Genomic DNA, 13962 nt, shown 5'->3' with positions numbered 1-13962 from the left:
TTTGTGTGTAGTCTTTCACATGCTAATAGTCAGATTTGACTGGATGCTGTAATGACCTGAAGTATCAGAGGGGCTCAGCGGTGGCTCACTTATGAGGCTAGCAGTTGGTACTGGCTATTGGCTAGGAGCTCAGTTAGGATGCAGACTGAAATACCTATTTATTGCCTCCCGAGTAAGGTAGTCTCAGGGTAAATGAGCTTTTTGTGTGGCAGCTAGCTACCTTCAGAGTGAGCATTCCCAGGTAGGAGTTTATGGCCTTTTTTGATATTGGAAGTCATTGTAGTATTACTTCCTCTGTACTCTATTGATTAAGAGAAATAACAAGGCTGTCCATATTTAATCCTCACCCAAGGATATGTTTTTATTGATGACACAGAGAAGCAGGGAAGGAGAGAGAGAGGGGTCGGGGGACAGAGAGAGGCACAGAGAGAAAGAAGCATTGATGTGAGAATATCAATTGGTTGCTTCTCATACTGGGAAGCTTTCAACTGGGGCTTGACCCTGCAATCTAGGTATGTGCCTTGACTGGGAATTAAACCTGCAACTTTTGGGTTTACAGGACAACACTCCAAGCAACTGAGTTATATGGCCAGGCTGAGCCTGCCCAAATTTAAAGGGACAGAGACCTCTGTCTCTTGATTGAATATTAAAGAACTTGCATGTTTTAAAAATTGCCACATATGTGTTTTATTTTTCACCTGCTAAATTTACTGACTGTCATTTCCAGAGTAAATATGAATAGTAGTATAATAGTGAACATCCTTATGTTGCTTTTTACTTTAATGGGAATGTTTCTTGTATCACCAAGCATGATTTCTTTTTTGAGAATCAGGTTTAAGAAAATCATGTTAAGGAAGAATCCATACATTCTGTTTTTTTCTAAATTTAAAAATATAAGTCAAGAATGGATACAAAATTTCCTCATGATTTTTACATGGAAATGTTTATAATAATAGATTTTAATATGGTAATTTCCAATCATAGTAAATAAGAGTCATAGACAAGTGTGAGCAAAATTTCTACTATTCTCATGATGATATGTATGAAAAAGGATTTTGTTTTTATATATTTCAGTATGATTCAAACTATTTAACCTTTCACTGGCTGTCCTGATTCTTTTAGGTGATTTTGGAATTTAGCAAACAACAGAAAGAAGAAGATACAATTCTAGTATTTAATGTTACTCAGCTAGGAACAGAGGCTACAGTGAGAACATTTGATTTAACTGCAGTATCTTACCTGAAGAAAATCAGCTTGGATTACCATGAGATTCAAGGTATTAGCCATAAATATGGAAGTGATGATAATAAGCACAAAACCACTTTTGCAAATCTGAATGCTTTCATTTATATAATAATGTTTATAATAAATAATGGTAACACCATTCTAAGCATTTTCAGATAATAACACATTTAATCTTTATAACAGTGTGACGAGAAAAGACTGTTGTTGTCTCCAGGTTTCATATGGGGGAAGTAAGGTGAAAATTCTTTATATAATTCATCTAAGGCCGTTCATCCTCTTGGCTGAACCCTTAAAATCTGGTCCTAGGGACTGTATTCTTAATTACTATGGTTTACTTCCTCTGAGAGTCCATATAAATCTCCTCTGTATGCGGAGTATTACTCCCATTTTGGAAAAAAATGGTTAAATAAGGAGAGATTAAGTGGCTTACTCAAGATCATGCTCTTTTGAATGACAAAACCTATAATTTGTTTCTGGGCTTATAATATTGAAGTCCTTGTTCTTTCTATTGTAAAGCGTTCATATATAAAAAGCAGCACCAGGTTATAAAATGGTGGGACATAAAATTCTTTCAGAAGTGCTTGTAGTTTATTTATACTATTTATATTTTAGTATACAGGTACATCTTATGTGCATATGAGATAGATAAGGAATGGAAGAATGGATGAGTCCACGGTAATTAAAATTACCTAATATTTTAGTCAAATAAAAGATCTATTTAAAGTTTTTTCAAAAATAGTTGAAACTAAAATAAATCCTCGTTTAGTAGAAAAAGTCACATATTGGTAGGTTTCTATAAGCACTGTGTTAAGATGGAGTTTATGTTACTATTTTAAGGGACATCAGTACAAATGTTGAATAAATTTGGTAGGCTATTTTTTCCTATAGGGAAACTTAGTTCAAGGGAAATGCGAAATCTCAGAACAGGAGTTGTAGAACTACAAATAATAAAAGACGGATTAAATGGTGGATAAATCACTTCTTCCCCCACAGCTTCTCGAGGCAATTCCGTGGTACATCTATGTAAGGATATAGAAGGCATCTGCAAGTGCCTGTTGTTTTTAAATTCAAAGACATTTAGCAATTCCATTTCCCTAAAAAATCTTTTCCTATGTAAGCCTTCTCTTAGTCTAAACAAAGAAAAATCATTTACATTTTTTAATATGAAGGAAATATTTGTTCGAAGAATTTTAGAGTTTAACAGGACATTACATATGTTATAGTCCTACCTCCTTGTTGTGTAGTTGAGAAAACTGAAGTTAAGTTTCTTTTGATAAAGGAAATGAGCTAGAATTCACATTTCTTGATTCTTACACCTTACCAGTGCCTATATGGCCTTAAAAAATGTAGAGAAGTTTTGATTGCTTTTTAACACAGGTGTAAAATAAATATGTGTGTTTCTAAGTTAGTTGGATGACAAAGGTAGGATCAGGATTTGGATCAATTTATTTCTTCACCAATGATGACCCTAGCATTTAATAATCATGAAAATTAGTGCAGATAGTCTTGTAAAGCCCATTCAGTGCTTCATTCTCTCTTTAGTTGGGAGAGTGCAGAGTGGATTCTTTCAGGGAGTCGTGCTCTGGACGGGCTGTATCCATGGCCAGGGCAGGCAGGAGTGGGAGGAAACCCACAAAAGGACTTCTTGGTCTTATGTTTCCAATATTCTGCAAATAGCTATTTCCCATTAATCATATGAGTTAGGTGGCAGATAACTCACCTGTCTTTCTAATACAAATCTTCTAAAAGCAGGACATGGAATAAATTAATTAAGTAATTGTGTTGGGAAAATTTATTTTTTAATATTTTAATTTTTTAGATTTTTAACTTCTATTGAATTCATTGGGTTCTCACTGGTTAACAAAATTATGTACATTTCAGGTGCTCAATTCCGCAGCACATAATCTGCACACTGTATTGTATGTTCACCATTGTAAGTCATAAGACATCCTGAAAATTTTAAACCTAAGAAAGAGCAATCTATTTGAAACACTGTTTCTTTTTTTAAAATCTAGGATCCAGAAAGAAGCCCCTTCATTTGATTAGCTCTTCTGACAAAACTGGATTAGATCTTTTAAAAGTGGAGTATATTAAGGTATGGGCCATAGAATGTTTATGTATTTATTAAATACTTCAAGCTGTCCTCTAAAAGGAAAAAGATGACAATAGATTACTAAAAGTCTGTGTGTATATCATAGGTTTTAATACAGGGATATCTACTGTTTCTCTTTCATTCCTACACCACCTTTCTTTTTTACTTAAGTACAAAGGTAGAGTAGGATTTTTACAAAGCCACTGAACACCTTGTCCCCAAAGATGGAAGCCTGGGTTTTCCCAGGAGCCTGACTCCTGACTTCTAGAGTATATTCACCTACCTATATTTATTGTAAACGTAGGTTATATTTGGCTGAGTATCCTATATCAAAAGGAATAAAGTCAAATTGGATTGGGTCCTTGGGTTCCTGCAAGCATTGGGAAAGGACTCAAAAATCTATCACATGAGAAATGCTGAAGGAAGTGATGGTATTTAGCTTTATTTAAGATTAGTTGATTTGTTTAAACATTAAACACTTTATTGAAATGTCTTTATGTGTCAAATTCTCTTAGGTACTCGGGATAGAGAGGTGAACACTAGTAGGGGGGAGGTAAACAACAGTTGAGATACGGGGTGCCGACTCTTCAGTAAAGAAGAGTACCGCACAGTGTGGGAGCTGGGAGGCAAGGAGGCTGGCCCCGCCAGAGGCAGAGCTGTGAATGTACTGTGAATGCTACCAAGAGCAGAACTTGAACCAGTTAGTAATGATGAGTGATTGACTTTTGATTCAGTGTGAAGAGCTCCTTAAGTCAAAGTTTTGTAAATATTGAATTTGTGAGAAAATGAGGTTTCCTCTCACTGAAGATACTGTAAAATAGACTTGCCAAAGACTTCATAAGGGGTTAAAGCATAAAGTACTAGTTGGGCCAGATGAGTTTTAAACCTTCCAACTGTCAGAGTTTATTATTCTGATCCCCAGAAGATCAGAATTATGTTTCTGCATTTTTCCAGAAGTAAATTTACTTCTGCATTTTTCCAGAAGTATATGTTGTCATGCTCTAATATGTTTGAAGAGGACACATTTATACTATGAAAATAAAGTAATTTGGACATGACTCTAAAAGGACAATAGTATTAAATATATAATATGTATAAAATACAGTTGTAACAATGTAAGTCAACTAGAGATCATAAATGATTTATTTGGTATTAACTTGTTTTTTTAGGCTGATAAAAATGGACCTAGTTTTCAAACTACTTTTGAAAAAACTGAACAAACAGTTAAGGTAAGAAATTCTACTAAAATAATATATCCTGTTTGGAAATAACCCACTCTGCAAGTCTCCAGTGTCCTTGAAGGAATGTTGACTGGTTAATTTCATGAAGCAGTCAGGAGCCAATAAAATTATAAAGTAAACTCATAGATACCTACTGTGCTCTGTTCATGGTTCAGTGTACTAAAGCCTTTGTTTTGCCTTACTGTATCACACCCTAATTATTTTTAAAACAGGAAATGTTATAGGTGAGGGAACTTTCCATTTACCAGGAACAGAGTTTTAATGCAGCAGACTGGGTAACTTGTTTAAGGCAGGGTGAGGAAGCATGTGGAGCACAGGAGAGATGGTGAGTACTTCTGGGCCGTGCCAAGGTCGTGGGGTAGAGGAAGCAGAGGCAAAATGAGTTGTGGGCTACATTATAAAGAAAATGAAAGAGATAAGTTTAGATTACACTTTAGAGAGATGAGAATCTGTTATTGTTAAACTTTCTTTTTTTAATTTGTATATCCACTTAAGTGTTTTGATGTAATGAAAAGAAATTCTTTTGTATAAACAAAGATTTAAAAAAAATTGAATTCACTATTAAAGTACACATTCTTTTTAAAATTTTTTTAAAGATTTTATTTATTTATCTTTAGAGGGGAAGGGAAGGAGAGAGGGAGAGAAATGTCAATGTATGGTTGCTTCTTGTGCGGCCTCTGCTGGGAACTGGCCTGCAACCCAGGCATGTGCTCTGACTGGGAATCGAACTGCAACCCTTTGGTTCCTACGCCCATGCTCAATCCACTGAGCTACACCAGCCAGGGCTAAAACACATATTCTTGAAAGCAGTTTATGTTGCTCTCTTAGCTTTCTGGAGTCATTGGTGTAAAAAAGTAATATTTTTTCTTGTATATTCTTTGTTTTTTATTTATATATTTTTTAATATTTTATTTATTTATTTTTAGAGAGAAAGGAAGGAAGGGAGAAAGAGAGGGAAAGACACATCAGTGTGTGATTGCTTCTCTCACACCTCTGGCTTGGGGACCTGGCCTGCAACGCAGGCATGTATCCTGACAGGGAATCGAACCAGCAACTCTTTGGGTGACAGTCTGGCACTCAGTCCACTGAGCCATCCCAGCCAGGGCTTTTTTTTTTTTTTTAATTTGATAGGTCCATTATTGTGATTTTAGAAGATCATTTAGGGATTGAGAACTGACATATACTTTTTATATTTAAATCTCATGAATGTCACATTTGAAATTATTCCTTGCCTTCTGGAATTTCATATTCTAACTTATCTGTTTTTTTGTAATCATCATAAATAGTCAATTGCAGATCCCAAACCCATAAATATGTTGAATATTGGGTTAACCATGACAAGCATATTATAGGATCCATGATAATTATGCTAGGGAAATAGAGTGATTAGGTTAGTTTGATACTCAGATAAATCCCCAAAGTATGTAAGTGTAATTTACTCTCCATATATTCCTATTTAAGGAGTATATTGTGAATATGTGTATCTCTTCCTTCCAAGTTGTGGAAGGCAGTTATGTAAGCCTAGCTAGAGAAGGGCCTTTTGGGTCAGGCTTGAAGCCTACTGGTATAATTGGCGTGGGAAACTAATTTTCTCTTTTAAACATTTCTAGGTGGCTTTTTCATCTTTAAATCTGTTGCTGCAAACACAAGCTCTTCTTTCTACTATTAATTACTTGACAACCATAATTCCATCAGATAGCCAAAAGATGGGTGATACCAAGGAAGTACAAATTTCAACTGAAAAGCAGCAAAAAAGTTCAACTCCACAGAAAGGTATGAAAGACAGTTTTTTAATTTTTTTCTTGTTAAGTAAGAGTTTTAGAATTCTAGAGCTTAATGGGTAGTCTTAAGAGACCATCTAGTTTAGTCACTTACAGCTATTTTACCCACTTTTTGCTTTTCTTCAAACTCTATCATTTGAGGGTACCTGATATGGAAACTGAATATAATTAATTCTTTTGTTTTTAAAAATGTCTGTTTTTGTTCTTATATTGGTAGTGATGGGAGATCACTTTAGGAGGGAAAAGACCTGTATTTACACTTAGTTTTACATACCTTCTTAGTAGCTCCTGAAGAGGCTCCATAGAGGGTTAGCTTTCCCTACATTATACAAATAAGGAAACCAAAATCCAGAAATACGAGGACAGGGGTATAGGGTTAGCATGTAATTGGTCAAAAGCCTAAATTTTTTTTCCTTCTTTTTTTTTTTTATTGTTGTTCAAGTATAGTTGTCTCCATTTAAAAGCCTAGATTTTGGATCAGAGAGAACTCAGTTCAAATCCTGACTGCTACTTAAACTGCGTGATCATAGGCACATTATTGAACTCCGAGTTCCAATGTCCTTATTTTACTTAAATCTTTTCCTTGTTTTAAATTATAAATGTAACACATATCACTATTAAAAATGAAAACTCTACAGTACATATAAAGCAAAAATGTGTTTGAAATCTTCAAGAACTTGAGAATTTTATAATTTTGTTTTTTGTCAAATTTATTGGGGCGATATTGGCTAATAAGATTATATAGGTTTCAAGTGTACAGTTCTATAATACAGCACCTTATTATTGCATTGTGTGCCCACCACCCCAAGTCAGATATTCACCACTGTATATTTGACTCCCCTTCCCTTTGATTACCCCCCACTTCCTTCCTCCTGGTAACCACCATACTGTTACCTGTGTCTATCAGTTTTTGTTTATTTTTCTTATTTGCTCATTTGTTGCTTTCAGGTTTATATCCCACGTATGAGTGAAATCTTATGGTTCTTTTTCTGACTTATTTTGGTTTTTAAAAACAGAATTGTGGTACACTTAATATAGGGAAGACGCCTTGATAGAATTTAGATCATTAGGAATTCACTGTGATACAATGCTTTGTTTTATTTGTAGTGATTGTGTCCTGTAAAGATAGTGACATTGTTGACTTCAGGCTGTTTGCCAAATTGAATGCTTTCTGTGTGAATGTGTGTGAAGAGAAGAATAATATTGCTGACATTAAGATTCAAGGTAAAGTTCTCACAGTGTTAAAATTTGTTCAAAAGATAAGTTTTTTTTAAAGATTTACTTATTATTTATTTATAGAGAGAGAGGGGAAGGGAGGGAGAAAGAGAGGGAGAGAAACATCAGTGTGTGGTTGCCTCTCGTGTGCCCCCTGCTAGGGACTGGGCCTACAACCCAGGCAGCTACCCTCAGTGGGAGTTGAACTAGTAACCCTTCTGTTTGCAGGCTCCCACTCAATAATTCACTGAGCCACAGCAGTGAGAGCTGGAAAAGTAGGGTTTTTGTCTTCATTCACTCCAAACTGGAACTGCATCTCCTAGTCTGACTAGAAATATCTAATATTACAACTTAGTTATCAATTGGGAGTTCAAACATTATTGAATTTATAAATGTATCATCCCCTAAAATAAAATTATGCAATGGAAAGAAACATATGAAGATCTTACTTTGTTAGATCTAAAGAAATTATGATAATAAATTTTTTTCAGGACTGGATGCCTCTCTTTTTCTTCAGTCAAGAAAGCAGTCTCTGTTTGCCAGACTGGAAAATATTATTGTCACAGATGTTGATCCCAAGACAGTTCATAAAAAAGTAGGTGATCAGAAGTAATTAATATTTATTTAATTATTTAACATCTCATATTTGGACAATATGAGATGTTATTTTAAAATATGTACTTTGAAAAGAACAATGAAAAATACATTGATAGAAAAATGTTTCTATAATGATTATAAATATAAATTCTTTTTAAATGGAATTTTTTTTGTTGTTTTTCTTGTGGATGAATACATACATTTAAGTCTCTGCTTTTCAGGCGGTGTCAATAATGGGAAATGAAGTATTTCGTTTTAATTTGGATTTGTATCCGAATGCTACTGAGGGAGATTTCTATACTGACATGTCCAAAGTTGATGGAGTGGTTTCACTCAATGTTGGCTGCATTCAGATTGTCTATCTTCATAAATTCCTCATGTCACTCCTGGTAAAATCACTATTTCATATATTGACTTTTCAACTTAGAAGTAATTAGGTCTGATAATTGTGATTGCACAGCTTACAAACTCTGGATTTTAGGGTATGCATTGTTTTGATTGTAGATGTTATTTGTACATTAATATGGAGGTCAAAACCTCTCTTTAATAGTTGAATTCTGCATCATTTAATGATTTTTATCTAAAAGTGAAGTAATTTTTGCTACAACATAATGAAACCAACTTCTTAAGTACAAAGACTATTAAAAATATTCTTTCTCTTTTCCTCAGCTGTATAACTATAGTTATAATAAGCCCTTCTCAAGTAGCTCATAAATACAGGTAGATAATTAGTAATTCCTTTCTAACGCTAGTAAAATAGCACTTAACTGAGAGTTATCTATTGGAAAGAAAACCAGCACATAAATAAGGGGAAGATGGTGTTGTTAATGCTGTGCATGTCCTCTGTTTGAGTTTCTCCTTTTATACTTCGTGTCCACAGAACTTCCTGAACAATTTCCAGGCAGCCAAAGAGGCTCTGAGTGCTGCCACTGCCCAGGCTGCAGAAAAGGCTGCCACGAGTGTGAAAGATCTCGCCCAGAGGAGTTTTCGTGTTTCTGTCAACATTGATCTGAAGGCACCGGTTATTGTCATCCCACAGTCTTCCATTTCCACCAACGCAGTAGTAGTAGATCTTGGTTTAATCAGAGTTCAGAATCATTTCAGTCTGGTGTCTGGTGAAGACTGCTTAAACCCTCCAGTAATTGATAGAATGGACGTGCAGCTAACAAAGCTGAAGCTTTCTAGGTATGCTCTTTTAGTAATTATGGATTTAAATATTAACGTTTTCCATGAAATTTTATGACCATGGAAGTCCATACCTGACATATTTCTATTGCACAGAACAGGTTTTTTTTAAAATTTTTTTCTAGATTTTATTTATTTATCTTTAGAGGGGAAAGGAAGGAGAGAGAGAGAGAGAGAGAGAGATCAATATATGGTTGCCTCTGGTATGTCCGCTGCCGGGAACTGGCCCGCAACCCAGGCATGTGCCCTGACTGGGAATCGAACCGCGATCATGTGGTTCGAAGACCGGCGCTCAATCCACTGAGCTATGCCAGCCAGGGCCAGAACAGTTTTTTAAAATTAACTTTTTATTTTGAAAAGCCTCAAACCTATAGAAATTGCAAAAATAGTATCATGAATGTACCCATTATTCTTCATCTAGATTCACCAATGGTTTCCATTTGTTCTAATTGTATGTACACATTATTATCATTTATAACATTTAAAATTTTTTATATTTTATTGTATATAGTGCACATATAACATTACATGAGTTTCAGGTGTGCAACATGCTGACATGACTCATACTTGTGATATATAGCAGTGATCCCTATAGCAAGTCTAGTGTAAGCACCCATCACCACGCACAGTTACAAAGGTGTTTTTCTTTTGATGAGAACTTTAAAGATCTTCTCTCTGAGAAACTTTCAAATATACAATGCAGTGTTATTAACTGTAGTCACCATGCTGTGCATTATGTCCCCAGAACTTACTTATTTAATAACTAGAAGTTGAAATGCTTTTTGCTCAACCATTTGAGAAGAGAAATCTTTAGCATGTGTTTACTAGAACAAGGATATTTATCCCTTTACATAACCATAATGCAAATGCCACGAAAGTTCTGAAAATTTAACGTTGATACAGTACTGTTCTCTGATATGTAGTCAGTATTCAGTTTTTACCAGTTGTTCCAAGAATGTTCATTATAATCATTTTTCCCTTGATCCAGGATTACATGTGGCATTTAATTGTGTCCTCTTCTCTGAAGGGGGATTGCGTACCGATAGACACTTGTTTTGGAAGAGCTCTTCAGCTTCTCTTTGTTTTGCCTGGTAGTGACAGCTCTGAAGAGTACAATCTAGTTATTTCACAGAACGACTGTCAACTTTTCTTTTGTCTGGTGGTCTTTTCTTGATTTAATTGACCGTACACATTTTGGGAGGACTACTGTGTAAGCAGTGATGTACTGATAGGGCTCATGCCAGAGGACACTTGCAAGTCTGTACATAATTCATTTTAAAATAATTTTCTATCCCATCCAAGGGATAATTCATAATCTCCAAGGAGATTTAATTTTCCTGAATAAAAAAGGAGTGATTACACAGAAAGTCCAGAAAATAATCCTGGTAAAGAGCTTTATGAAACTCTTTAGGAAATGCTAACTTCATCTTGCCATTTTTTTCTTTAATCTGTCCCAGTGCACGTAACAGTTTTTGAACAGTTGTATTTGATGATTTCCCCCCATATCCTCAACCATATGAATTTCTTTTTTAAAATTTATTGTCACCCATCTTACAGAAAGATCTTACAGATTTTAATCTGTCCTCACCAGTGCACTATAGATTAAGTTAATGATAGAGTTTAGAACACACTCAAACAGCATTGTTCCAAATTAGTGTTAGAGTAGCACCTTTGACTTCGTGCTTTTTAATGATATCCTGCATTTTCTGTCTGTGTTTATGCATATATATCAATTACATTTTTCATTAGGACGGTGATCCAGCCTGGCATTTCCCATCCTGATATTCAGCTATTACACCCAATTAATTTGGAGTTTTCTGTAAATCGGAATCTAGCTGCATCTTGGTACCACAAGGTGCCTGTTGTAGAAATTAAAGGGCACCTTGAGTCAATGAATGTAAGTATGAGAGTTAAAAAAATCTTTGTTACTGAAATTTTAGACTCTAAAGACTTTCTCTGTATAAATCCGAATGAAATGTGGAATTTTTTACTGAATATCTAAATACCACTAAGGTAATTACAGCAATCAGGGAAATGCCTGTTAGTTATATTTTAGATGGCCTTTTTATTTCACTCAGATTGTTATTGTTTAAAAGTGGAGTTTGTGTGTTCTTTTAATTTATCACTTTATAAGAAAGTATCAGATTACTATAGTCATCAACTTTCACTAAGAATCATAAGCAGACGAAACTGATACTTACTCATAAATCACATTATTTTCTCACATTATTTTTCTCTAGATACTTTCTTATCTTTCAAAATACAAATTTTCACATGAAATAAGTACTGAAATAAGTACTCCTCGAGTGGGTAATGAATAGATAATTTTTCAGTCGTTTTAAAGATTATTTTATCCTTAATGTCTGTCTTGTATTAAAATGTTGCATTTAAAAATGAAGTATCTTTATCTTTTCTTTTAACTTAATATATTATAGGTTAATCTAAATCAAGAAGATGTTAATCTTTTATTTAGAATACTAGCAGAAAATCTTGGTGAGGCTCCTGGGGACTTGAATAAAGTAAAACCAGGAATGCAAGAGACAGGTAAGAGGCTGACAGTAGGTGACATAATACATGTGTCTATTCATTTTACAATTCAGTAGGGGAGACAGACAATAAAAATGAAGTAAGCAAATGTATGTTTACACATTGGAATTTGTAGTAACAATAAACAAATAAGATGATATTAAATACAACCATAGTTTGCTTTTTAGTTAAGAAAATAATTAATTTTATTTTCAGACTTCTAAGTTGCATGATGTAGGAGGAGGCCATAAAGAAGGGTTTTAAATTGATGGTTGATTCTCAGAATAATGATTAAATTTGCATTTATAGAAAAAAATTTTTAAGTTGGCACTAGGCTATGGTAGCATACTTGTTCTGATTTTTAAACAAGGGTTAGTAGTAAAATGTGTAAGAATTGAAATGGTTGATTAATTTTTATTCAACAAAGACTAAAAAAATTGTCTTTAAATAAAAATGCAAAGAGTTTAAGTTACTAGTTACAGTGGTCCTTTTGACTTAAAGGCAAAATAACTACCAGACTTATTAAGCTGTTTTATATGTATGCATATTTACATACACATATATAATTTTTATTTTTCAAACAAATGGTACCATCCTCTATGTATGTATATGTGTGTATATGTATATGTTGGTGTATTTCTGCACTGTGCTTTTTTTAAATTATCCTCATGCAAGTACCTGCTTATTGATTTTAGGAAGAGGGGAAGGGAGTAAGGGAGGGAGAAAGCCGGGAGAGAGAGAGGCAGACAGACAGACAGACAGACAGACATTGATGTAAGAGAGAAACATTGATCAGTTGCCTCTCGTATGCTCCCTGTCTGGGGACAGAACCTGCAACATAGGCATGTGCCCTCATCAGAAATTGAACTTGTGACCTTTCAGTTTATGGGACAACGACGTTCTCGCCAGCCGAGCCATACTGGCCAGGACTGCACTTGGCTTTTTCAAAAATTAGCAGTGTGTCTTAGTGTTTATTCTATATCTATATCTGTCCATTCTATGTCTGTATACTATATATAGAAGAACTGCCTCATCCTTTTTAGTGGCTGCCTGGTGTTAATTCTGTTGAAGTATTGTAATTTATTTAGGAAGTTCCCATTGGTGAACATTTTAGGTTGTTTTCGGTCTTTCACTCTTGTTGCACTGATTGTCCTTGGACATACACTTTTACAAGAGTGTGCATATGTGTCGGAGAAATGCTGGGATTGCTGGAGTAAATGCTTTAAAATGTTAATTTTAATTGTATCAATGATAATTTAACTTACACATTTAATAAAATTAGGTTTTGACAGATCTTGCCAATTACCCTACATGGAGCTTGCACTCACTACCTTTGCACCCCCGCCAGGCCCTTTTTGTGTGCGCACCTGTTCTAACACAGTGCATCATCATAGTTTGAAATTTTTGCCAGTTTGCAAAGTGATAAATGGTATCTCACATATTTGTCATTTAAAAATGTTTTAAATCTGAACCTAACATAATGTCTTATGTAAGTTACATCTTAATTACAATAAAAAAAAACAAAAGAAAAATACCCAGTGCTAGGTAGAAAACCCCCTTTTTCACTGTATGTATGGTAATACATGTAATAAAGCACACAAATCTTAAGTGTGCAATTCAGTGAATTTTTACACGTGGCTTCACCAGTATAATCACAATGATTAAGATATAGAATATTTTCAGGGTAGCACCCCAGAAGGCCTCCCTATGCCCCTTCCCAGTCAAAACCACATGCCCACCCTGCCTCCCAATCCACCCAGAATCAACTACCTTCTAACTTGTAGTGCTGTATTTAGGTTAGTCTTGTCTCTTTTTGAATTTCTTATAAATGGAATCGTACAGAATGTACTCTGGTTTTTTCCTTCCTTCATTCAACGTTTTGTTTATGAGATGGATCCATGGCGCCTGTAACAGCAGTTTGGTCTTTTTATCCCTGTACTGCATTCATTATACAAATGGATCAAAATTTCATGAATAAAGTTGCCGTGAGTGTTATTATAAATGTCATTTGAAATAGATACATACTATTTTTTATTTGGATATGTAGCTAGGGGTAGAATTACTGGATCATATGTTAGTG

General features: G+C 34.6%; 1 protein-coding gene across 5 annotated transcripts in view; it reads left to right on the top strand.

Moving 5' to 3' along the window:
• The window catches only part of VPS13C (vacuolar protein sorting 13 homolog C), a 183916-nt gene that overhangs the window by 77235 nt on the left and 92719 nt on the right, over positions 1 to 13962 (top strand). For all 5 annotated transcript variants that reach the window (XM_037054030.1, XM_037054031.1, XM_037054029.1 and 2 more), the window contains 10 exons: positions 1123 to 1276; positions 3261 to 3340; positions 4507 to 4566; positions 6189 to 6351; positions 7467 to 7583; positions 8066 to 8169; positions 8393 to 8560; positions 9052 to 9356; positions 11106 to 11253; positions 11792 to 11900. In XM_037054030.1, coding sequence (XP_036909925.1) covers positions 1123 to 1276; positions 3261 to 3340; positions 4507 to 4566; positions 6189 to 6351; positions 7467 to 7583; positions 8066 to 8169; positions 8393 to 8560; positions 9052 to 9356; positions 11106 to 11253; positions 11792 to 11900 — 1408 coding nt within the window. The remainder of the gene's footprint in view (positions 1 to 1122; positions 1277 to 3260; positions 3341 to 4506; positions 4567 to 6188; positions 6352 to 7466; positions 7584 to 8065; positions 8170 to 8392; positions 8561 to 9051; positions 9357 to 11105; positions 11254 to 11791; positions 11901 to 13962) is intronic.

Source organism: Sturnira hondurensis, unplaced genomic scaffold (assembly GCF_014824575.4).
Source record: "Sturnira hondurensis isolate 20B ecotype Veracruz unplaced genomic scaffold, ASM1482457v3 Scaffold0008196, whole genome shotgun sequence".
NCBI lineage: Eukaryota > Metazoa > Chordata > Mammalia > Chiroptera > Phyllostomidae > Sturnira > Sturnira hondurensis.
Note: the sequence above shows the minus strand (reverse complement) of the source record. Positions and strands in the feature narration are given on the sequence as shown.